The following is a 25,806-nucleotide window of genomic DNA, read 5'->3' on the forward strand; positions in this document are numbered from 1 at the left end:
TCACTGCTCTCCCTGACAGGTCATGCCCTGCAGTGCCAGTAAGAATAGCTGGTGGTGTGTGGTATGCTAGCTAGTGACAGTATCGGTGAATAACAGATTACGTTGTTTCTCGGCATGAGTCATTTCATTTGATTGGATTCTGTGCAGTTCCTTCACATCCCTCATGGATTTAAAGCAACGGACCGCTGCAACCTGCTCATGTCAAACCTAATGCTTGTATTTTAATCCGTGACAGCGAGAGAGGAGTATGGAAATAGGGAATAGTTCTGCAATTTTCGGTCAATAAAATGCACATTATAATGAACCGGCAATATGAATAATTCATGTTTTTCTATGACTCATGGTATATACAACATGGGGGATCACCAGGAATTCAACAAAATTGAATATTTTCACAAAATAAAATGCTTTAAGTAACCGTGTCCCAGTGTAATCAAGGAATAACGTTTTGATTTTCATAAACCAATGGGATTATTTAACACCAAGTTTCAGTGTATACTTTTTTTTATAATTGAACAATTACATCCTGTCCCCTGACCAAAATTTGCTTGCAAGTTTAATCTTTTTGCCAACCCCTGTAAAGACTATATAAGAAGCAGGTGTTTTCACTCAGTTGTAACAACATCTTGCTTAGGGTAATGCGTTAAAATACTGGACCGACTCAATTGCTCATTATTTTGGTTCCACTGGCTAGAAGAGATCTAACGGAGAGGGATGATTTTTAGGGAACATTGGCAGCAGTTTCTTTGATGAAAACTGTTCATCCAGTTGATGTTTTAAGTTATTGTCGTCTCTGTCACCCGATCTTATCCCAATAATAAACTCTGAGACGATTCTGGAGCAAAACCTGATAGAGCATTTACCAACACCTATTAAGAAAAAATAGAATTTCTCATGGAAGAACGGTGTCACATTCCTCAAACACCTCCAGAAAATAGGAGAATCTACGCCAAGGCGCATTGGAAGCTTGCTGATTGCTTGCAAAATTGTATATAGAAAGAGGTTGAACTGTAAAAGTCGAAAAAATCTATAGCTTATATTGCTGTTTCTAAACACAGCGCTCTGAACGGCAGAGGCTATAACATGGTATCAGTCGCACAGAATAAGCTCAATAAAGTACATAATTGCCTGAGCATGGGCTGAAGAATTTCATACATATAGACAATTTATTTTTACAGCATTGCATTCGTTAGAAAAAAATAAATATATATATTTGAAATACCAATAACTGTGGCTAGAATAGAGCAATGACTACACAGCCATTTTAGTTACATTACTCAAAGTACTGGTGTCCTACTTTAATTTCCTTGAACCTTTGCCTCCCCCTGCTGATCAAACATTAAAACTGCATGCAGTGAAAAAAGCTAAAATCCGGTATTCACTCCTGAGTTTAACAATGGGAAATCAGCAAAGACGTATGAACATGTTTATAAAAAATAAACTTTAAATGTATTTAAATACTTTTTGCAAATCTGAGTTAGGGTCCCCTGCCTTTACATGACTGCAGAACTGATTTCTCCATCACAGACCTCAACAATGACACATAGACCATAGTTCATAATGGGAAGACTGCGGACGTGGAGTTCTCCATGGATTTAGATTTTTCTTCCTAAAGTAGGCTTGATCTGTGTCCACGAAACTGGCCCAATTTGTCTCTGTGTCATGTGGGAGTACAACAAAAATGCAGCCAAGAGAAGGTGAGAAAACCAGGTAGTTGTGTGATGACCATCAGGACTGAGCCAGCTCCAGTTTGTTCTCGGTAGTTGGTGCTTCGATTATCTCCCCAGACATGAATTCCTCCTGGTAAAATCAGGTAAACAGAAGTTAGCTAGTCATTTGTTCATTTAACTGAACACAATAGTTACAGAATTTCTCCAGCCTACGCCTGGCACAGTCACATCCAAAATTATTGGCAATCATAGAAATTAGGGGGGAAAAAGCTTGCGTAAAATAAACGCTATAAGCTGTATTTAAATAAAATACCTTTAAAACAATATAATTAATATGCAATTGCCCAGAGTCCACAATAGTTACCCGAGGGAAGTTTCTATTTTTAAGTACGTCTCAGTTGCTTTCTGTTTCACTGGGGTGTATAATGTGTTAACACATGTAAAACTGAGAAATACATCTACAATTAGACACCACATCCATGCCAATAGAGCATTTGGAAGGCTTGCCAGGAAAAAAGCCTTTATTGAGAACCAACAAATGTTAATGCCTAGGAATCTCTGTAAAGCCTTGGAACTTGGTGGAGGCGATATGGAGGTAGATTTGAACAGAGTGCTATGGTCAGAAGAAACAAAAATAGCTCTTGGACCAGGCACACCAGTGTTGGGATTGGCATAGAAACACAAATATTTATATAATGAACCCAAGCACACATCAGACTCCACAAGGAATGGGTAACTGACCAGAAAATCTAAATTTTTCAATGGTCTTGCTCTCTTTTTGCCCTCTTGAATCCTATTGGAGTGGAAAATGGTTGGAATTAAAGATGTCACTCCATAAATTCAGTCCAAAGGATCTGGAAAGATTCTGCACTGTAATGGTATGGTACAAGATCCCTTCCAATGCGATCTCCAATCTCATAACAAATTCTAGAAAACTTGTAAGTGCTATTATTCTTGCCTGTGTACAGACTTGTGTATTGGTGGAATTACGTGACCAGGCTAGTACCACCCGATTGACGACATTAGCATGGCAGATGTTTTCAGTGGTCCATGTTGAAACGAGTTTCTTCCCTGGTGAAAAGCTTTAACCCTCTCTGATGTGGACGTCAAGACACTAATGATGTTGAGGTGAAGCAATCCTTCCCAATCTCGTTTGGTTTTCTAGACTCAGATTCTGAGTCAGAAGCTTCCAGCTATCAAAACACCAACAACTAAACGAATCATTTTCATACCAACCTTGTCGTAGATTACTTTCACAATGAGCGAACAACTCGGACATGTTGCTACTTCTTCTCCATTTTCCAAATCTTCCTATAGATACAAAGATTCAATGAATTAAAGGATTGTGGACACAACGTGTCTAATGCCTGTGTTTTTCTTACGTTGGGATACTAAGTTCGCTTACTTTAGATATGGCAAATCTGTCACCACATGGGCAGGGAAAATAGTACATCTCTTCATCCTCGTCATATTCAAAATCCTCGATCTCAACTTCGTCGTGAAATACAGACATCATTAAACCACTTATTTCGTAACCAAATAGCGCGTTACAGTAGCGACATTTCGTAGTTCCTTAAAAATGTGACGTACCATCTCTGCGCCACCGTCGCAGATCATTGCCATCATAAAACGTTCATTGAACCAAGATCATTGAAATGAATGCACACACACACACACACGTACACACACGTACACACACGAACACACACACGCTACTGTTACCAACTAGCCTTGAAATCTTGCGAAGAAAAACAAACTGTTCTAATGGTCGTGTTACTCGCTGCGCATGTGCCAATAGCCTAATGATAATAATAATAATAATAATAATAAATTACAGTACATACTAACTACAGGTGTCTTTTTTCCGCATTTCCTTAATTTTTTTTTATTATTGGTGCTACCCAGACAAAACTGGTCTAATCTTTGTTTACCAACCGTTACTCATACGATCAGCATGTATTTTCAGTATGTTATGAATTTGTTGTGCTTTAAGCCCCCATGCAATCTTTGTAAATGTATTTGTAAATAATAATTTAATGTTCATATCACCATTTTGCGTGTGTCTAAATATTTTTTAAAAATAGGTCTGTTTTTTAAAAATAATTTCTCCCTTGTAATGTTAAGTTAGATGTATAAATATTTAAATACCGGAAAATGTGTAAACAATTAAATACACAGCAATAAGTAACTTGAATGTTTCTACCAACCTTGTCATAGATTACTTTCACAAAAAGAGAACACATTGAACATATTGCTACTTCTCTATATGTCTCTAAAGTATGTTCATTATTATTGTGCCATTGAAATGCTTAATCAGATCTTTTGGGTATTAGGAAAACGCATAAATAATTAAAAACACAGCCATAAAGTAATTTAATGATTTGTGTCAAAGTTTCTATCTCACCTGAACAGACTGATATTTCCAGCCCTTTTTCTTTTTTAAACAGCTCTTACACAAACACGGCATTACCATATTTTTCACACTTCCAAAGATATTATTTTGTGGGGTAATTTCATGCTTTATTGGACAGAGGTGAGGAAGAGTGTAATATAGAACCTGCTGAATATCAGTGACACATAATCAATTGCACACTGTACCGGCAAATGAGTACCAGCGATAGAGGCCACCAGACCACCCGAGGCCAAAACATTCTCACAATTTCACTGTGTGAAAACAGATTGGTTTCCCCACTTGACCTTTAAGATCCTTGGATACTTCAGCTGCAGTTGAAATGCGACATTGACAGCCCCTCGACCCTAAACTCTAAGCCCTTGAATAACTTTTGCATCGTCAGATCTGAGTGGACTTGCGAGTGGACTTGTCCAAGCAAGGGAAAGTGATAGAGTTAGCTTATTAGCAATAGAATCAGCTAACTACCTACACACCTTGAAAGGTGAATGACAAGTGACGTTAGAGTCAGAGACAAACATGTAGTTCTGTTGGTTAAATTTGACGCTTCACAGCCACCAGTGGTGATAACCATTATGCCAGAGAACAGAGTTAACATAACTCTGTGATTGGACTGCAGCCTTTAGGGATGAGGCTCTTAAAGTCACTCCAGTCACATGATCATCCCAGGGAAATCTTCCATCTGAAAAATCCCAAATTACAAATCAATAATTTGTTCACCGCACAAAATTAAAGAGACAACCAATTCTAGCCTATTGAAATTCTACCCTTTTTCTCTCAATGACCTGCCTCACCCCCGAACCTCCTTTGGATGGTGGTTTGTCGTGATACGTATGACACAGGACGAGGTCACTTTCAGACAGGGTGAAATCCCCCTTTTAAAACAGAGCATCTTATGGTCCAGTGTTCATGTACTGCTGAAGCAAGGATTCAAATCTGACTCGATTCTTCTTCAATTCTCATTCTATTCTGTCCTACACAGCATGAATCCCCTGGAGGTAGGTTTGATCAGAGCAGACCATTGGCCACAGGCGGGTTGCGCTAATCCGCAACTTGGCTTTTCCTGAAAGCCAAAACTTCAGCAACCTTTAGCTCTCAAGGACTCATAATCTCAAACACGTTGTCCTCGATTTATTAATTCAGGCCAATTACATAAGCAGTGTCCCACAAGTCTTGTTTGAATGTTTACTACTGGGATAAATGTGGAAGGTGGCTCCGCTACTAAGTCGTCTAGTAAGAGCCCATGCTCTGCTGAGTGCCTCAGATGTAAACAGGATACGATGGATCAGGTGATTAGGGGTAATGAATGGCCTGGTTTATTTGTCCCCTCACTAAGCTCCATTATTATTAGATTATTGGAGTGTTTCTAGGAAGAAATACTTCTCGTACACATGACACATAGATTAGTATCGTAAAGAAAATACATGTGATAACACTGGCTTGTGATACCGTGGCAAATTGTTAGTCTTTGCTCTCCTTAAAAAACATAATTATTTCTTGATTTGATAAATCCTTAACAGCAAGGCCTTTTTGTTTATTTTTTTAACCTTTTGGGGTTCTTCCTCCTACCAATCTTTGTCATAGTTGCCACACATAAACACAGTGCTTCTTCTAGCATTGAGTGTAAAACAAATTCTGGGCATAAGCAGACATTTAGTGCCCAACAGCCATTTGGGAGACATAAGCCAAGGAAGTCAATCTCAATTTGCTGTTAGATAAACAACGTGCAATTTTGAAATTCTGTAGAGTGTCATCAGATCTCATGTAATTCATCGATAATAACTAAATTAGCCCTTGTCAACATGATATAGATTCATAGGTTCATTACGCTAACCAGGTATTAACAGTTAGTATTTATGGCAAAATTACTGATGTGGCACATGTCGAGGGGTTATGTTCTCCGCAGTGTTAGTTTGAGTGTTTATCAGTACAATAAAACTCAGGACAACAGCCTAAATTTAGCTGGACTATGCTTTTTGATTCTGCACATGATAGAACATAAGAGGTGAACTAAGGCATGCATTGTTTCATGGAAAAATGTGAAATGACTAAAACGTGACTAAAATACATTTTCGTCATTACTTTTCTTTCTGTACAGAATCAGAAAGCCTTGTCCAAATACATTATACCTAGTTATAGCAGATGGATAAAAACAAATAACAACTAAAACGACTAAAAAGCCAGTTCTGTCATGTTGTCACTCTCACTGAAGGAAAGGTGAATCTCAAATGTACACCTCCGGATAGCAAAAGCTCCAATGGATTCAGAGAAGCTTTTGCCCAAAGGTCCGGAGTGCTGAGTACATATCATAAGGGTTGCATGTTGTGGGAAATCCAATTGCTCACAAATTCTAATATTATTACTTTATTTTTTTTAATTTATTTATTTTTTGATCAAATTTGTATTGAGTTACAGAGTGTTATTATACAGAAACAAAGAATGTAAATAAGCATCACTCTGAATATTTCTCTTTTTCCCCCCCCCTCCCACATTCCCAGGGCAATTCTAATATTATTACTGACAATAGTCAAAATGAAGTACCACTCAGACACCCCTGCCCCCCCCCCCCCCCTTCTCCACTGCCTCAGCTTCAGCCCTCTTCAGCGTCTGTGACAGTACTGACAGTACTGCGATAAACTGACAGTACTGCAATAAACTGACAGTACTGCAATAAACTGACAGTACTGCGATAAACTGACAGTACTGCAATAAACTGACAGTACTGCAATAAACTGACAGTACTGCAATAAACTGACAGTACTGCGATAAACTGACAGTACTGCAATAAACTGACAGTACTGCAATAAACTGACAGTACTGCGATAAACTGACAGTACTGCGATAAACTGACAGTACTGCGATAAACTGACAGTACTGCAATAAACTGACAGTACTGCAATAAACTGACAGTACTGCGATAAACTGACAGTACTGCGATAAACTGACAGTACTGCGATAAACTGACAGTACTGCGATTGTCTAAAGCAAGTATGAGGAGACGACTGGTGTTACAGTTTACATGGGGAATATCTCAGACACTCACAATTTTGTAGAAAAATTTATTTCAAACATTACCAGAATGTATTTCAAACATTAACTGCAGCTCTCTTCTCGTCAATTATGCTTGTATTTATGTTAGTAGTAGAGTAAAAATTGGACATACGACCTCTTTAATTTAGGAACGCACACACAAAGTAGAGTGGGGGGAACACAGGGTTAAATTCCTGGTCAAATTTCTAATTAGTGGATGGTGCCACATAAAGCATGGAGATTAGTTTAGTGGACAGGGTCTATAACAGGAGTAGTAACTAGATTCAGTCACAGGTATATATAGTATAATTATATTTCTTCATTGCAAATCGACAACAAACCCAAGAACTGATTATATTTATTAATAACTATTAACTCATAACTCATATTGAGAAAATAATATTATTGGCTACATTTGTTGTGTTAATACTTGTGAATACATCATTGATTGCATTCTTTGTGTTAATACTTGTGAATACATCATTGATTACATTTTTGTGTTAATTCTTGCAAATACATTGAAATACAATTTATTTTAATAAAGTTACTTGAGTTTCAACAGTATTTTTTTTAACCGAAAACGAAACGTCAGTTACTTCTTAGATTTGTTGTGCTCTTTGTTAAAACCTGCCCTATTCAGGTCAAAGTGCTGAAGACATGCCTGGAAAAAAAGAAATCAACGTTCCTCTAGCACTTCTCCTCTTCTTTCATTAACAATCTTATTCTGTGAAATATTGATGTCTGACATAATTTGATTTTGAAGACCCAATTCTGAAATATCTTGAGATTTCCCTACTTGATATGGGTGACAGACAACGATACTGTTTTAGGGTATTGAGAGAACGCTAGGACATCACCCTGAGACGCTGTTCTTATTCAACTGATGGTGGTGTGTTTTGATGATTAGAGAAGTAATAACTCGTTTGATTTCCAGGAATCATTTGTGTCTCACACAGCCTCTTCCAAAATGAACTTGTGTCATTTGATTCTGGGAACTTTAGTACACAATAACATTTGTTGACACAGTAAGAGGCTGAGGCTGAATGGAACTCGTGAGGAAGGATGAACACATGAACGGAGGAGAAGATCCCCAGGCTCATGTGATCATTAGTTTTAAAGGACAACCCTGACTTGATAATTGCATAAGCAGATTCAGCAAGTCTTTATTTGCAAACTGACGTTAAGCCCTCAGAAGACTTCATTATGCCCCGCTGAAAAAGTCAGCCCAAATTCTAAAAGGCACATTAGGCCAACATTCAATTGCATCTCTTTGAACTTAGTTGGTCAGTAAGTGACAACTGATTCAGTCGATCAGTAACGCATATTTTTGCATGCTAACTGACCTAGTTAGAGGAGCAGCAGATATGCTAGAAGTTAAAGCATCTAGCTGGTGACCAAAATGTTGCTAGGTTGATTCCCTGACAATGTGTCAGTAACCAAAATTACCATACATTTCCTGACCAATCCCTGGTTCCATTTGTTTTTAGGGTGTGAGAATCATTTCCCAATGCACGATTAGCACGACACACACGTTGGTGTTAATATGAATGTGATGATAAGCATTTTAGTACCATTAGAAAATATACCTTTCCCTATTCCCTGAACCTAAAATAACATAAATGTTACCTCAATAAGGTAACATTTATGTTCAAAATTAAACTCGCTCTAAAAAGACATGGAAACACACACACCAAAACACAAACATTTTCTGCATGTCTAAACTCAGCCATACCAGAAGCCCTCCCCCTAACCCATCTCTCTTACACAGAGGTACTTACAGTTATTACCAGCAGTACCTATAGTACTTTAACACTTGTTTCATTTTGTAAAGAAATTAGCCATTTGGAAGAAGAGGATAATTATCAGGCCATGATGTCCATTGGACGTTTTGCCAGGACGTGGGTTAAATGCCCTTACTGCCAAAGTGAGTGCAGTGGGATCGTTAATAACCACATAGGGTCAGTTCACCCATTTAACGTTGCACTGAAAAGACAGCACCCCACCCAGGGCATTGGGGTTTGATCTTAGATCTGAGCAGGGCAGGCAGTAGAAAGCAGGTTGCTGAAGTTACGAAATCTATGGCTCAGAACACACACACACACACACACATATCACATTAGACTTAGTGGGTTCTTGACATTCAGCTCTGAATATATTAACGTCTCCACGGTGGTTCATATGATTCTTGGTATGACCTTGCTACAGTGCATTCACTGTGAATTCATCTGGTACATGCTCGCACATGTTGCCAATCGGATGCCGCGTTATCTGGATTGTTGATTTGGATTCCTTTGGACATTTCGGAACTAGCACATGGTACGGGCAGCCAACGCTAAGCCCAGGGGACGTTTCATTACACCTGCTGCAACGTTTGATAGTCTGTGTCCGTGACCAATGGACCCAGATTTGATTTATTTGATTTTATTTGGGAAATGGACAGAAAACACATTCTCTGCCAGGCCTGAAGTTATGAAATGGAGAGCAGGAGCAAGACGTGGAGTTTTGGAAGAATGACCACTGCCTCTCTGAACTGAAGCCAGCAGGAACTCAAACTCAATTAAACTCTTCAGCTTTTTGTTGAAGTCCAATTTGTACTCTTATTCAAATCCAATTACACCAACTCTTTGGAGACACCTAACTCTTAGTTTTTCTTACAGTTGAAAAGGATAGTTCGGACAAAAACAAAGTCTTCACCTGAAATGGGGCTCCATTAATGTAATAGTGCAATACATGTGACCAGGACCTAGCGTAACCTTTTCTTTTTTGATATGGAGCCAGATGAGGGACAAGGCAAGACCCAGTCCTGCTTTGCCCCTTGACCCTGTTAGGGAAACGGACTGCCAGTCAAGATTCAGTTAGGTGCCCTGTCCCAGATCTACGGAGGTCCTGGCTGAACTGAAATCCCCTTAGATGTGTGTATCACAAGGCTCGTTGAAGCAATGTTCTTACTCGTGTTTACGCATCTTAATCAGCGACATATAACCAGTCTGAGTGGAAAAAAACATGGGTTAACAGGACTCACTGTTTTGTCCACATGACCCCATTAAAAACGTGTTTAAATTTGCTAATTTGATTTTACTATTTTTTTTATTGCCGTTGATAAGATGCCTGTCTCCCCTCTCACAACAGAGTGCTCATTGACAGGTCCCAGCATTCCTGGCAAACCTCCTGGGTCAGGAGATGGTCCTCTGGCGTCCAGGCAAAGACATGTCTTCATGAACACGACTGGCGAACAGAGCTGATGTTATACAGTTAAAGGGGAAAAACAAGTTACCTCAAGGCCTTTGCACTAGAGTTTGGAATAGTTGGAATCAATAGGATTTTTGGAGGCTTCATGCTTGTTTGAACTGCCCATCCCAGAGCCAGTTTCCCTTACATTACTGTTTGAACCATAGAGGTTTTCAGAAGTACGTACAGAAGTGTTATAGAAACTTATGAATGTTTCATGAGCTAAGTTTATCTTTCATGTTTTACCAGTCCTTTTATATTTAACCAGAAATATATTTGATAATATAACGTTACATACAGTGCATTTGTTTTAAATTCTGGTCTCCATACTCTTTCCACAACTGGTTATGTTACATTAACACTCAGAGAAATGGTCTTAAACTATTTTCTCAGGTGGCCTATGACCTTTCTACAGTTCTGCACATACTGTTCCCTCTGCAATTATTGAAGATGAGAAAAACTTGAAATGTGGTGTTGTCTGCTTAATCTTACAGTCAAAACATATTTTTCTTAAATTTGGGAAAAGGTTTGAATCACCTGATCTATTAAAACACTGTATACTACACTCTGGTTCAGTTGGTCTATTGTGTGTCGAGATATGGCTATAATCAATCAACTCTAATTTCTTCAATAGATGTTTTCAACCTCAAGGGACTGTCCTTGAGTCATTGCTCAGTCAGAAGTTCAGCCACACACATTGTGACTGTCACAGCAGACCATCTCTGGATATTCCGTTCCCTGGTCAGGTTCAGTCCAGGCTACCAGGCTATATTTGGAACCATGATAATAGTTTGTTTTGTTCCTATGATCATGTGGGCTGTATTACAGGAAAATGTGTTGCTTATTGACCGGATCACCTGAAAGGCACCATTGTTGGAAAAAATAGAACAATGAAGAGTATAATATATGCATAATAGAATAAAGTGGAACAACAATGGAAATAATATTGACAGCACATCTATTTCAAACAGAGTTCTCAAAACACTCCATATGACCAGGCATTTCAATGATTTTACTATATCAGCATTTTAACCATGAAATGTGATATGTTCTCTTCTGGTTGGATGAGGCCAACTAAAGCAATGTCAGCTGAGAAATCTCACTTAATCATACATTTATGATAGAGTTAAACAAATGTCTACAATCAGTTAGCAAAGAAGTAACACTGCAGTAAGTGGCTTGGGTAAATTACTTGGGTAAATTAACCCACTGTCACCTAGCCACTTGGCCTAGCACCTAGCTCCAGGTCTGGAAGGGATTCTAGGACTTGTTGGAACACTGAGCTTAAGCCCAGAAAGGACAGAGGCTGTTCCAATCAGAAAGACAAAGTTATGTGACAAACATGTTTATTATGTCTTGATGAGAAATTAGGCTTTCTTCTGTCATCCAAATAGCTTGTTTACATTTAGGTAGCTTCTAATTGTAGTTTTGGTTTCCCCTAAAAAAAAAAAACTCTTTAATGCTAGGCTTATTTTTAACATCATCCCCTGTACATCCATCTCTGCAAGTTGAATGCCAATCCTCAGATCCTCCTGAGTCACAAGACTTCAGTGACTTGGTAAATTCTCTTAGCCATGTAGTGTGTTTCATCTTTTCAGAGAACTAATTAAATCAGGAATTTCCTCCTGAAATATGTTTGAAGCATGTCGACAGAGTGCCTTTTGAGGTTCTTTAACTGTTTCAAGTCGGATTTTCTGCCTTACTGCTTGAAAGATTTCTACTGGGTCTGTTGGGTATTTGGAGATTTTGCTCATTCCTCTCACTTAGTATGATTTACATGGGCGAAACCTTCATCTTTTTTCCAGAGACAATACATAAAGTGTGCTTATTGGTAGTCTGCTGTTGGAAACATTACCTATACTCTTTGCAGAAAAAAGTTTCTAGCAGGTTCTTTGAAAAAGGGTAGAGCTCCACAAAGAAGAATTCACACAAAAAACTTTTTAGGAAGACGAAGATTCTTTGTAATATAAAGGGATTTGGTGAAAACCTTTAAGATCGTTGTATATTTTTTAATATGTTTTAAATATAATTTTATTAGTTGGTTTTTTCAAGGCTAAACATGAATAAAACACTTTTTAGGTACAGTTTTCTAACCTAATCTGGTCTTTTAGTTGTGTTGGGATTTACTGCTATCTGTTACGGAGATTAATTTTCTTCCCAATCTTGGCAGTCATTCTGACAGAAATTCTATCTCTTTTCAAGGGAGTACAACGTGGTTTGCAGACTTAATGGGGCCCACAGAGCTGTTAGGACGTAACTAAGCCCTCACAGAAAAATAGAGTGTTCTACAGGCATAACCCTTTTCCACAGGTAGAGTCTTATATAAGTGGTTTATTGAAAGCCCCTGGATCGATAGTTTGATCAATTAGATTTAATAAAACCGGCTCACATTCTGACTATGCTGGGTAAGCTGGGCGGTGGATCAATCAATCAATTATTCAAATGTATTTATAAAGCCCTTTTTACATCAGCAGTTGTCACAAAGAGCTTTTACAAAACAACTGGCCTTAAATCTCAAGGAGCAAACAACAGTAGTGTTGAATTTCAGTGGCTAGGAAAAACACCCTAAGAAGGCCAAAATTTAGGAAGAAACCTAGAGAGGACCCAGGCTCAGAGAGGTGACCAGTCTTCTTCTGGCTGTGCTGGGTGGACATATTAAGAGTACAAATTGTAATTTTTAATAAATGCAAAATGGTTTTTGTGAGTCCAGAGTCTAATTTAACTTAGTCCAGGTCAGAAGCATGACCAGATGGACTAGGACAGGGACAGCACGGGGGAGGGGGAGGTGTCAGCACAGTGGCAGCTGAAATCGTCGGGTATTGTCTTGATCTGCAACACAACCAGGAGGACTTTGGACAGGGACAGCAATGTTATTTCTAAACTAACCAGTGAAGCCATAACAAGGCCATGTTCTGTCTTATGGGTGGTGAAGGTTCAGAGCCAGCGAGGCTCGGTATTTCAGTTATATTTATAGCTACAGATGAATTGGTCCGACCCGCCCTGGCCACCCTGCTGTCCATTCCCAGGCCCTACTACCACTGCTAATCCAATAAAACAGAGACTTGAGACGAATTCTCTCAGTCTCGCCTGACTCCTCCACGAAGAAACCACCTGCACACAGGCTGTGTCTGAAGATCCCACAGGTAGGACCACGCCTTTCTGGGCACTTCTCTCCCCGGAGCCGATTCCCTGGGCCCGGTCACCTCCTTTAGAAAATGTCCTTTTTCCTTCTCCTGTGGTTACACGGGACCTCCATATGTTGACTGCTTGTTAACGTGCAGCGACACAACCGAAGATGAGCCGTACGGCTACAGGTGCCAGGTTTCAGGCCACAGTTTGTTCTCCTTGGCAGCACTTTTGGCTTTTTAGATTGGTGATGCATCGTGGGAAACGGGGTAATGCACTGTGAAATGATGTCATTATGTCGAGCTAGCTTTGGAATTAGGCACTGTTTGTTCATGTTTGATAAATTACTTGAAGATGTGTTTCAGGTTTTTAGAAATAGATACACTGTAGATATCGGTAACTGTGATTCATTAAACTATTTGCCTGTTATTTTCATAAAATGCCCAGTCAGTATAGTCTCCCCGCCGGTTTCAAATGTACAATTAAATGTCAGATAGGCCACAAGCAGATTTCGTCTCACTTCAGGCTATGACCTCTCAGCCCTCTCTAACGACTGCTTCTGAGATTGTACGCCCTATATTAAAACAAAATCTAAATTAAAACTGTCAGCTGAAGATGTGCTGTACAGATGGATTTAGATAGAGGATGGGCTGTACAGTTGCCAGATATGGTTAAAGCCTGTCTTCATGGCAGGGTTCCTGAGGTTTCATCGTTGTCTTTTATTTGCCCTGTTTGTCAAGGCTGTCCGGATGGCTGGTGAGCCTCTCTGGCACTGTGACTGCAACAATGGCAGATAAGAGCTAAAGGCAACAGCTGGTTGTTGCGGGACTTAGCTCTGATCTGAAATGGAATGACGATGTTAATAGAACCAGACTAGAGAACCATTGTAGTCTTTAACAGGACACTGAGTGGAACACAAACCTTGTTTGTGTTAATGAATGAATCTGTGTTCTTTAGTGAAAGGGTCTGAAGTACTTTTGACTAGTTCCAAAGAGGTGGAGCATGACTCTGATTTGCAACGGATAAATTGAGGGCTTTGTTTTGGTGTAGAAATGGAAAAGGAAGTATTTGTTTTATTTTAAATTACTATTTGTGACAGTGTGTGACAGCTTGTGACAGCTGCATTTAAGAGTTTTCTACATTTGACATGTTGCTTTGGAAGAAAATTGGCGGCAATGCAAGTTTGATTGAATTAGCCTATTTCTTGAGATATCAAAGTTCTTAGATTGTAATGACTGTTCAAATAAACCAGAAAAAAAAATCAATATTAGATAGTATATTGGAACCTCTTATTTGTAAAATAAATGTAACTTTAAACTAAACAAAAAACTTCTAATATGCAAAAATTGGGTGAAAGCTGGGTGAATTACTTAAAGGTATGTGTTTAAATGTCTCTCAATTCCACAAGATCCCTCAATTCCAATTGTGGAGATAAGAGTTATGTTGAGGATTTGTGGCATGTTTAGAGGAGACAGTTGGGAGAATGAGGAGGTATGTGTATCTCTGTGTGCGTATCTCTGTGAGTGTGTGTGTGTGTGTGTGTGTGTGTGTGTGTGTCTCTGTGTATGTGTCTCTCTGTGTGTGTGTGTGTGTGTGCAGCCCTGTTCAACACTCAGCTCACTGAGTAAGGGACATCAAAGCTAGTACACACCAACACCCTGCCCGACAGCTGCTTCAGTGCATTTCTCCAAACACTTATCTTGTCATTCTGAATCATCCACCTTCATTTCAAGCCACAAAGGAAAGAAAACAAGAGAGGTGGGCAGTGTGGGTGGAGAAAGAGAGAGATATTTTCCACAGTTGTAGTGACCTATGTCAGAGAAAACCTGTGGAAAGAACGTTCCACATCGTTAGAAACAGACATCCATTCCCAGGGCAACAGGATGCATCACTCCGTAGCTCAGTGTGAAGTTAAAACGTTGGCTTCTCTGCCCAGTTGCATCATGGGTGTCTGTCCTGTAGAAATAAAACACAATAAAGAATCGTTTGACATCAACATTTAGGACGTCTGTACAGGATGGAGAGGACACACATGCATCTCCCTGTGTACATCTGCCCTGAAAACAGACCAGGGGAGGTATAACCAGGGGCTAGCTAGGGCCTTACAGGGACAGCTGCTGGGCCCAGATCAGTCTTTGGACATAACAGGCTGTCCAATTACAAAATAAACATTGTAGTGTACTCAAGCAAACAGCAAATTTACCATTAAAAGGTTAACATAGCAAAGTCTGACAGCGCAACAACGACTTTGGAGAGATTAACACAGCATCTTAAATACACAGAAAAATATCTATGCTCACTGTTTTTAGTATATACATATTTTATTATATTTTAAATGTATAATTTCCAAATGTATCAGGGTTTTGTGATCTGATGTTTTCTGAGGAAATGCATTTAAAATAAAAAGTGTATCTCTTTGTTTACAGGCAAGAGAGCAGAGTGAGAGGTTTCATCAAAAATGGCAGAGCGCTATGACTGCAATTACTGTAAGGAGCCCCTCTTTGGGAAGAAGTATGTGCTGAGGGAAGAGAACCCCTACTGTGTGATGTGCTACGAGAGCCTGTACTCCAACACCTGTGAAGAGTGCAGCAAGCCCATTGGCTGTAGCAGCAGGGTAGGTGTACGGCCCTCTTCCTGAATGTTGTCATGAAGAGTTCACCTGTGTCTGAACTCGCTAGGCCAAAACCTAGTATCTATTTCCCAGGTTTTAACAGAAGAAGAATCCTTTGAATTAGAAAACAAATATCTATTTCATCGGATGATGCCATCTGATGACATCCAAAAGACTCTTGCTATTGGAGCACTTTCAGATTCTATGAAAAGCATTATATTGGGTTAAACAAATCATTTTGACCTAACTAAAGGCTTAATTTTGACCTAACTAAATGTTTTGAGAAGTCCAAAATGGCCTGCATGCTGATGGGGAAGACTGGCGTGCAGGCTGATGGGAAAGAGTGGCCTGCAGGCTGATGGGGAGGAGTGGCCTGAAGGCTGATGGGAGGAGTGGCCTGCAGGATGATGGGGAGGAGTGGCCTGCAGGCTGATGAGGAGGAGTGGACTGCAGGCTCGTCTGTGCTGTTTGTCACTGTCCTCGACTCAGCCAGAGCATCCACCAATGCTCTTCTTCAGTGCTTCTTACTTTAAGACAATGTGTCTGCTGCTGTGTGCCACATCTGATGCCACCTCGGTCATTAATCTTAATATGTACTTAATTAGTCACATATTGTTACTTGTCAACATTCATCTCCCATACACATACATTTAGGATGTAATTACCTGAGGTCCCTGCCAAGGTAGAACAGTAGATGTAATTACCTGAGGACTCTGCCATGGTAGAACAGTAGATGTAATTACCTGAGGTCCCTGCCAAGGTAGAACAGTAGATGTAATTACCTGAGGTCCCTGCCACGGTAGAACAGTAGATGTAATTACCTGAGGTCCCTGCCAAGGTAGAACAGTAGATGTAATTACCTGAGGTCCCTGCCACGGTAGAACAGTAGATCATCTGCACTGATATGAAAAATGTGTAACAGGTTAAAAACCAATTGCCCTTATTTGCCCTTCATTTGCTTTTACAGAAGAAACATATAGAATTGGTTTATGATGGTCACCATGGATTTTGAGTTTAAGGACCTGCAAAGGTATAAAACAATTATAATACCTTTGTTTTTAAGTACATATCACTTTTTTGTGTTCTTCCTTATTTACATGTAGACATTTATGTTTTTACTGCAACATTACCGAGCCCTTTAAATGCATAATTAAGTTTCTGTGCGTCACACAGCAAAATTATTCTTGTGTTCCAGATACTCTATTAAGTCTCACTATAAATGTAGCCCTTTGTCACTCCAGCCGTCATGTTCCGGCATTCAAAAATTATTTTCTTTCCGATCTCTGGAAAATTTCACTCAGATTATAAACAAACGCTGCATTCCACAAACCCTGTGCAAATGCATTTCAAGAGCCCAAACGGAACACAGGCCAAAAAAATGTAAGGAATGTCACTCCCACAAACAGCCGCTGACCTATCATCACAGATTTGAGGAACGGTAGAGCAGGACAGGATTGTACCGAAGCTTATTGAGATAGAGACACACGGAGTTAGAGTCGGCTCCATTTGTATGCCGGCTTGGTTCACTGGGCCCAGCAGTGACAGAGATGCCCGCTGACACATTATGTTCCTTCCACCGTCTTCAGGACCTGTCCTACCAAGACCGTCACTGGCACGAAGACTGCTTCCACTGCATCAAGTGCAGCCGCTCGCTGGTGGACAAGCCCTTCTCCACCAAGGACGACCAGATGCTGTGCACTGAGTGCTACGCCAATGAGTACTCATCCAAGTGCTACGAGTGCCAGAAGACCATAATGCCCGGTAAGGCACTGTCTTGCCTTGGGCTCGGGGGGGCCCTTCAGCTCAAATACAGAGCCATTACCAAAATCTGTTAGTGCCGCCAAGGAAACATCTGAAGAGGGATGAGTTGAGGGATTTGACAGACATTGTCGGACGGAGTTAGGCTTTGAGGGAGATTTTGTCCAGTAGCTATAGCATGTATTTTTATTTATTTTTTAAACCAATGCAGCTAGCAGGTTTCCACCTATCAGGTCCTGTACGGTTTATAGGTTTATGTAGTTACTGTTTGAATGACTGGTCTGGATAATGGATGGATGTCTATGGCTGTCTGTCCTAGCTGTCCATTTTTTTGATGTTGCCAGCTGACGTTACCACTACCAATGCTGTTATTCAGTGTGTCACATTGAAAGATTACTGTGTTGTTAGATTTCCTTAGTTCTCTCCTCTCATTGGTATTTGTCCCCCCCCCCCCCCGCCCCGCCACACACACACACACACACATACACTATTCATCCACTGCTATCCTCAGCTTTCCACTTTCTCATTTTTAGGCTCCAGAAAGATGGTGTACAGGGGGAACAGCTGGCACGAGCTCTGCTTCACATGCCAGCGCTGCCAGCAGCCAATTGGCACAAAGAATTTCATCAACAAGGAGAACTATAACTATTGTGTTCCCTGCTATGAGAAGCAGTTTGCTCAGCAGTGTATCCACTGCAAAAAGGTAACATAACTCATAGGTGCAAAAGTCCGATCCATCCGAATGTACATGCGTCCGGAGATGTCCGTGTGAAAATGTGTTATGGTCCAGGTTGGTCCTGCCTCCAATGTAATGCTGCCGAAAAGTCTGATTGTTTGATTCTGAGCAGTCCACTGCTCTTTCAACCACTCTCCTCTAGCTTTCTCCACTCAGCCAAACAATGAACCGTACGAATGCATAAAAACGTATCTTACGTATTGCTCTTTAAATAGCTTTTTTTTGGTCAGCATTTAAAAGTGGTGCCTAAAAAAAGTTTGGGATTAATAGGATTCTTTGAAGCCGTTAAGGGTTTAAAATCGGTGGAATATGAATGACTCAGTATACATTTTATTTCCATGGTCAAATACCTTCACGGGTATCGACGTGACATTACTATTGACTGGCCAATAAGCTTGTCGTCACCACCTCTTTCTGCCTCCTTCAGCCAATCACCACTGGCGGGGTGACCTATCGTGACCAGCCCTGGCATAAGGATTGCTTCCTGTGCACTGGGTGTAAGGCGCAGTTGTCGGGCCAGCGGTTCACCTCCCGGGATGAATTTGCATACTGTCTGGCCTGCTTCTGCAACCTGTACACTAAAAAGTGCTTCTCCTGCAGCAAGCCGATCAGTGGTGGGTATGCTGGGCACCTCATCGCCACACTTTGTCTCTGTCTCTGTCTCTTGTGGCTGGGGGGTTTTCCTTATCACGTGGCCTAGTTAAGACAAAATCTGGTTCACTCTGTACATTCCACTTCAATTGACTCACCCAAAACTGTGGTAATTACATCAATTTAATTCTCTCTTACAGTGGGGTTGAGCTATTTAGAGCCATACAATTAAACTCATGGGTTTTGAATTCAATTACCCAGTATCCATTACAGTGTTAGGGGACTATTACATTAATGATCAGAAGTCATTGATCACTGAATGATCTCCCTGGACAGCGTTCCCATGCTCATGTCTACATCTTTCCCTCCTTCTGTTTTTCTTGGCTTGCTTGATGCAGGTCTGGGTGGAAGCAAGTACATCTCGTTCGAGGAGCGCCAGTGGCACAATGACTGCTTCAACTGCACAAAATGCTCCATCTCCCTGGTGGGAAGAGGCTTCCTGACCGCCCGCGATGACATCATGTGCCCTGAGTGCGGAAAAGATGTCTGAGAGCCAAGAGTAAGGATGGAAGTGACATCTTTAATGAGACGTGAAAAGAAAACCAGGCAGCCCCGACATCCCTAGAAAGCGGAGATACAGAACAGGCATATCACTAACATTTCATTTATTTAATAGAATTTTCCTTTTAACCCAGAAGTCTTTGTGCATGTGCTGTCTTCAGATTTATACTTGATCTGATGAGTGGATCAAAACATTGCATTACAATCTCAGAGAAAGTGAGCGAGAGAGAGAGAGAGAGAACTTAAATGTATTTTATGAATTAAACAACTTACCTTAAACAAACTTCAACACATGTATTCTGTTTTAAGTCAGGTTTCTGTGACATAAAACTATTTAATGGAATTAACAAGAGTCATCGTTTTTATTATTTGTGAAATGTATTGAGAATATGCAATGCCCTTGTACTCTGAATTGAAAATAAACCTCTGAAAAGGCAATTAATTGACGATGGTCCTTCTGACATTGGGTTTTGGTCCAAATCTGTGAAGCCACAAATACATTTTTATGTAACAGTAAATCTGTGAGGTCAGTCAAGATCCCAAGGGACTTATTTTAAGAGTATGAGTGTTTATCCCGGTGTCCTGGCTAAATTCCCAATCAGGCCGCCATTAAATCATGTCCACTTAAACAGCCCTAGTTTTCAATTAGCTAATGTATCCCCCTTCCTCCCCCATAAGTAAATCAAATATTATTTGTAAAGAACTATATGAACTGAATGTATGCAATTGAATATATGTGGTGTGCTAGGATGGTCCAGGCCGTATGTTGTTGCCCCAGGTGAATGTGTACCACTCCAGCACAGGTTCAAATCCAGCCTTCTGCTCTTTCAGCAAAAAATCCTCTATATTTCCATGCTGTCTATTAAAGTATTAGCAAATGAAATCAATAGTGTACAGTCATTCAAGTGACAAAATGTAAATGTACATGGTGGCTGGTAGAAAGATACACACTTGAATCCAATGGATCTGTATAGCTTGCATCTGGCTCCATCTAGTGGTCCAATTTGACAAGCAGCCTTTCGGGGAAAATGAACTCTAGGTCTGGACACCACTTAAATCCAAATAAACGGGATATAAAATGATGCCTTGCTCTGGTTCTGGGGCTGTGTAGGTTCATACGCTTCCGACCAAATGCGTGTGCGGAATCCACTGACCTGGTTCATGTTTTCTCGGGGTGGGTTAGTAAGAGGAGCTAGCCATGGTGCTGAAAGGGTTTACAACGCTGCTGCCGGCTTTGCACGTTCGGATTTGCTTTTCATGGTTCTGTACACACGGTCTGATTACAATAACCATTTTCTGAATAAATGAAAACCCAAATGATTTACAGTAGCTTATGCAGAATACAAATGGCACGAACATTTCCACATTTGAAGTTTTTATAGAAATAGCCATTTGCTATCACTCTAATACATTTTATTTATTTATATAAAGATTTTTTGTTTAGTTTTTTAAGATTGTATATGTTTTGAGTGTATTCTTTATAAAATCATAAATAAAACCACATGACCGGATATGGAATGTGCAGCAGGAAATCCTAACTGCATTAGCTAACCATCCTTTATTTCATCAAGGAATCAGCTCCCACCCGCACGCGAATTGTGTAAGATGGCAAGCTTTTCTGAACATAACATTCATTTATAAACATTGCATTGTTCTATTTTCAACGTGATTTTAACTAGTTATTCAAAGGTTAACATTGACACCCTAATATTTGGTAAATTTGTATGCTTTTAGAATAAAGGTATCTTGCTAGCTAACGTTTATTTCACTAGCTAGCTAGCATTGAACAAAGGTGGGTGCCTATCCCCTCTGTTTAAATCGGGGAAACCCCTCCATTTTCTGTCGTTTACGCGTATCAAGAATTGTCGGAGTACTTTTGAGCGAAGTGCTCTTATTATTGTCTCCTCGTATTTAACTAACGTTGCAACAGTCTTGTCTTTTTATTCCACTCCGTCAGCTAATTCCTGAAATCATCATCAGCCGACATGAGTGCTGCGCCCAACCACAGACGGACCAAACCTGGCGGTAAGTCGCTTGCTAATAATGTATTGTAGCCTCTGGCTCTGGGGCAGCTGTCTTCCATGCGAGCATACTGTCCGGAGCCATAAAGGTCCGGCCTAGTACGCAATCCCGAGACACTCCCTAAAAAGGAGGGCCAACACCCTGCATCCCACTGCTGGCTTGCCTCAGAAACTAAGGATGGTCGTTGCTGGTAAGCCCCTGGATGGGAGTATAGAGGTGTTAACCCCAGGGCTTGTGGATACATTTCCAAACTAGCCCACATATCATAATGGCCGCCTTATCAAACCCAGCTTCCATCTGCCTCAGTCACCCCCCCCCCCCTTGTATGCAATCAATAATGTATGTAAGTCGTTCTGGATGAGCATGGGACGATCCCACTGCCTGAACCGGTTACCCTCCAGCCGCCGGGACTAGGCCGCTATGTCAGTGGTTTTAAGCTGAACATTGTCTCCACAGCGTTTTCCTGTGAATGCAGGCCTCTGTGCTTGTGACCGGCAGCACTTCAAAGCTATAGCTTCTGACCTACTCATTGTAATGCAGGCATGAAGACGGGCTTTCCAGGCCAGGCTTCGTCCAATGGCGTCATGGGGCCCACGTCGCAGATCCCTGGGCTGTGTCAGGAAGCCACTACCGGGGCACCGGAGGCCAGAACCAGCGGTCGACGGGTGGGAATCTTCGAGTCCGACTCTGACTATGTCAAACTTGCCAAAGCAGGTGGACAGAAAGGTAATGTTCCCCTCCCCATTGCATTGTGCTCCTTCACAGGATGTGCGTGTCACACTTCTATGAGCTAGTTTGTATTGCAGTGAGTTGTTTTTTGTTCCCCTTCCCCATAAACTCACAAACTCGTTTTTTTGAGCTCATAATGAACGTTGGGTTGATAAACTGAAAGGTGGGTTTATTAAAGTTCAGTCCCGTCGCTCGTTTTGAATGGCGTATCTGTCCTCCACCCAGGGTTACTGTGGCACGAAGACAACAAGGAAGAGGCGGGGCCAAATAAATCCTACAACGCGCCTGATTGGTTTTCTGCTGAATCTCAGCGGTAATGACCCACTCTTCTTTAATGGCACGGTTTGATGACAATGTTACTGGAATGTGCCTGAACACCTGTCTTTAGTGGGATCATGGCCTCAGGGAATAATATGTTAGGCCTAAAAAAAAGTGCTTGCATGTGTCTTTAATAAAAAAAAAAAAAGGTAAAACAGGCTAATGCTTATGGTACATCTGGATGTCAGGTGGTGGTGCATGTTTAGTTGTCTCAGCCAGGAAGCTCAAATGGACGCCTTTCAACCAAAGTACTGGCCGACGGAGTAGCATTACAATGGTTTTGTGCTTTTGCAGTGGAAGTAAAGCAACGTCCCCCGACGGTTGTCAAGGATACAGCAAAAGGCAACCATTGTCTGCTCCTTTCGGGACTGATGATAGCTCAGGCTGGGAGAGGGAGAGTGATAGCTTTAAAGAGAAGGTGAATTCACTAGCCCCACCCACCAACCCACTGCCATCAGGGCTTATAATTTCCCATCATCCCCTCATCGTCCTTTTATTTTGTCATCAGTTCATCGGCCATCATTTAGTTCAGCGTGGCTGGAATTGGGGATTCTTTGGCTGTTTTGTTTTGTTTCTTGGCCTGTGTGCTGTCATTATAATTTTCATTTGTTCGATTGAAAACCAGTTTGTTGTGGCCACTGCGTGTCTTGATATCATTTCTTTTTTGCTTTGTCCTCCATATCACGGTCATTACTGCGTTCAAAATGTGTTCCATGCACTCATGCTTCCTACGACGAGTAACCTTGCACAGGGTTTCACCGACTGGTTTGAACTGGCTTTATTCTTGCATGCAGAGACCCTCAGTTGCGGATGCTTCCAACCAAATGGAGAATATGTCTCTAAACCAAGGTGGCTATATGGAAGTCAACAAATACAAGAAAACGTGAGTTCACTTCCATTGTTCTGTCATTTAATCTCACTAAAGGCTTCTTAATGTCTGTGCTGTACTTCATGGGAGTGTACGTGTGTTTCGTACGTAGGCCATTTGCCCAGGCCGATTTATGACCAGCTGCCGGTGCCATTTCACATCAGAAACCTCATGATTGTCATACATGTGAATGCCATCTCATTTAACTACGCGTGCAGCTAACAAGCATGCACTAAGATTACCATATAAAACCTTGGCATGTCTTCAGAGGGTTGATTATTTAGGAGCTGGTGCGGGATGGTAAAATGTCACCAAATGGAGGCTGATCCCTGTTGAACATCGCCATTGCCATCAGAGTCTTGTGTGTGGTTGTTTTTATCACTCGCCTTTAGGTTTGTCCAGGTTCCATCATGCTTTGCATGCGTATCGCTCAGACGGGACACTGGTTTGTAAACTTAACGTGATGCACTATTTCTAAAGTGTTGGAACTTTAAAATTCGACTAACCACTAACACCACTGATTTTCCAACTTCTCAGTCAAAGTGATTTTTCTATGGACAGGTCCCATGACAAGAAGACTGCTCCAGTCAGCATGTCGAAGCTGTTGAGCTTCGGATACATAGAGGACGAGAAGAAGTCCACCAATGACGATGACTCCTCTAGTACGTCACGTTACTTTTGCTCACAGACTTTGACCAGTGGAGAACCAGTAGAACTGTGTGTATTTTCATTCAAGAATAAGCTGCCGTATTTACGTTTCTTCTGCCGAATCAGTCAATCTACGATATTACAGCTGAAGTGTCTGCTTTGATAACTAACCATCAACTCCCTTGGGATGGATATTTGGTTGTGCTGTGCATTTTGAGCTGTGTGCTGTGATTGCATATTTACAAAGTGTGTGTTTTGTGGTCTCAGGTGTGACTTCTGAACAGACAACCATAGCTCCTGAGGACAATGACCTAGAATAGAAAGAAGAGAAGATGTCCACCCGCTAGTATCTGCCTATCGGTCGTCTTGCAGTCCCTGGCACTCTGTGACCGACACTTTCTCATTACTGTGTATCCCAAATGTTGTTTTATACTTATGCAATTGTTTATTACCTTCTGTTAACTTATTTTTATTTGTCTGTTTGTTTTTTAGTTTTTTAATCCATGTCACATTATCTATAAGCCAACGTGTCTATTAATGCTCTTTAAATGTTGATATTGTCGTTCATGAATCCGAAAAATGCATTGTGTGAATGTGGAAAAGTGCTCTGCAGTGAGTTTCTAGTCTTTGTGCTGTGAAAATGGTTTCGGTGCTGTGGTGAAGATTGTCTGTGAAGAACCACAATGGTGACGCTTCTTGCTCACACTTTTAAGCTCTTGTGTTGAACACGATCAGAAATCAAGAGATCTGCCAAAAAAAAAAGTGGAAATACAGATGCCAAGTTATTTACTTTGTATGAGAAGGCAGACATGATTTAGAATGGAACAGAATTGCCAATATATCTACTTTGTTCTAAAGAGATGCCCTCCAATCCGAGACCCCCTATTCCATTTCAGGATATGGTTCAGTGTTGTACATTTAGGTGGGGAAATTAATTCCATAGATAGATGCATTTAGTAATGTTATAACAACTTTGTCAATTTGTTCTACATATTTTGGAATGGTGGCGAATGTACTGTGTGATGATATTGTTTGCCCTATAATGTAAAAACGGTTTGCTTTCACATGAAGGGTACCTGTCTATAGCTTGGAGACAAATTAAACTTAGCTAGCACACAATGATACTCTAGTTTTTCTATGGTTTAGAGGTATGATTTAACACAGTAAATGTTTGATCTTCACATATTTCGTAAACTGAAGCTCTTGAGTGAAATGTCATGAATAAATTAGCATGTGCATGTACCTCTTGTGCTCTTTCTTAATGAAGTGTTAATCATGTGTTCATTTACAAAAATGTCATAACGGTCTTGGTGTCGGGCCTATTGAAAAGTAGGTACAATATAATACCATTACATAACTCCTTCACGCATTATAGAGAGTATGATACTATAAGCCACCCTATAAATCATTATTATAATATTTTTCCATTTGGCTCAATAGACAGGAATACAATATAATACCCACTTTATTGGTTACGTAAAAATACGGCAGCCCCCCAAA

At 40.6% G+C, this 25,806-nt stretch overlaps 3 protein-coding genes across 6 annotated transcripts; 2 read left to right on the top strand and 1 right to left on the bottom strand.

Moving 5' to 3' along the window:
• Positions 1-1,344: 1,344 nt before the first annotated feature.
• dph3 (diphthamide biosynthesis 3) lies at positions 1,345-3,292 on the bottom strand. The gene is made up of 3 exons (XM_010890224.4): positions 3,076-3,292; positions 2,907-2,981; positions 1,345-1,800 (listed from the first exon to the last, which is right to left on the bottom strand). Exons 1-3 carry the CDS (start codon positions 3,184-3,186, stop codon positions 1,729-1,731), a joined length of 258 nt encoding a protein of 85 aa, XP_010888526.1. The 5' UTR covers positions 3,187-3,292; the 3' UTR covers positions 1,345-1,728.
• Positions 3,293-13,402: 10,110 nt separating this feature from the next.
• LOC105022092 (four and a half LIM domains protein 2) lies at positions 13,403-20,107 on the top strand. The gene is made up of 6 exons (XM_010890225.3): positions 13,403-13,481; positions 15,891-16,078; positions 17,662-17,836; positions 18,367-18,536; positions 18,997-19,183; positions 19,559-20,107. The coding sequence occupies exons 2-6, from the start codon at positions 15,923-15,925 to the stop codon at positions 19,708-19,710; spliced, it is 840 nt and encodes a 279-aa protein (XP_010888527.2). The 5' UTR covers positions 13,403-13,481; positions 15,891-15,922; the 3' UTR covers positions 19,711-20,107.
• Positions 20,108-21,235: 1,128 nt separating this feature from the next.
• On the top strand, positions 21,236-25,548 carry c22h7orf57 (chromosome 22 C7orf57 homolog). 4 transcript variants are annotated; one of them, XM_010890226.3, is made up of 8 exons: positions 21,236-21,321; positions 21,679-21,746; positions 22,284-22,469; positions 22,698-22,785; positions 23,085-23,208; positions 23,585-23,673; positions 24,196-24,320; positions 24,574-25,548. In XM_010890226.3, the coding sequence occupies exons 2-8, from the start codon at positions 21,707-21,709 to the stop codon at positions 24,624-24,626; spliced, it is 705 nt and encodes a 234-aa protein (XP_010888528.1). In that variant the 5' UTR covers positions 21,236-21,321; positions 21,679-21,706; the 3' UTR covers positions 24,627-25,548. The 4 variants fall into 4 exon arrangements, with proteins under 4 accessions (XP_010888528.1, XP_010888530.1, XP_010888529.1 ...); XM_010890228.3 differs by having other exon boundaries at positions 24,220-24,320; XM_010890227.3 differs by having other exon boundaries at positions 21,249-21,321; positions 21,652-21,746.
• The last annotated feature ends 258 nt before the right edge of the window (positions 25,549-25,806 follow it).

The sequence above is a fragment of the Esox lucius genome, chromosome 22, assembly GCF_011004845.1.
Source record: "Esox lucius isolate fEsoLuc1 chromosome 22, fEsoLuc1.pri, whole genome shotgun sequence".
In the NCBI taxonomy this organism is placed as follows: domain Eukaryota; kingdom Metazoa; phylum Chordata; class Actinopteri; order Esociformes; family Esocidae; genus Esox; species Esox lucius.

Bases quoted from the DNA above. Each gene is read 5' to 3' on its own strand.
- dph3 (XM_010890224.4), bottom strand. From the start codon at position 3,186: ATGATGTCTGTATTTCACGACGAAGTTGAGATCGAGGATTTTGAATAT. The intron at 2,982-3,075 runs GTAAGCGAACTT...TTGTATCTATAG, and splicing joins ACAGATTTGCCATATCTAAA to GAAGATTTGGAAAATGGAGA. The intron at 1,801-2,906 runs GTTGGTATGAAA...TGATTTTACCAG, and splicing joins TGAAAGTAATCTACGACAAG to GAGGAATTCATGTCTGGGGA.
- LOC105022092 (XM_010890225.3), top strand. From the start codon at position 15,923: ATGGCAGAGCGCTATGACTGCAATTACTGTAAGGAGCCCCTCTTTGGG. The intron at 16,079-17,661 runs GTAGGTGTACGG...CACCGTCTTCAG, and splicing joins CCATTGGCTGTAGCAGCAGG to GACCTGTCCTACCAAGACCG. The intron at 17,837-18,366 runs GTAAGGCACTGT...TCTCATTTTTAG, and splicing joins CCAGAAGACCATAATGCCCG to GCTCCAGAAAGATGGTGTAC.
- c22h7orf57 (XM_010890226.3), top strand. From the start codon at position 21,707: ATGAGTGCTGCGCCCAACCACAGACGGACCAAACCTGGCG. The intron at 21,747-22,283 runs GTAAGTCGCTTG...ATTGTAATGCAG, and splicing joins CAGACGGACCAAACCTGGCG to GCATGAAGACGGGCTTTCCA. The intron at 23,674-24,195 runs GTGAGTTCACTT...CCAACTTCTCAG, and splicing joins GTCAACAAATACAAGAAAAC to TCAAAGTGATTTTTCTATGG.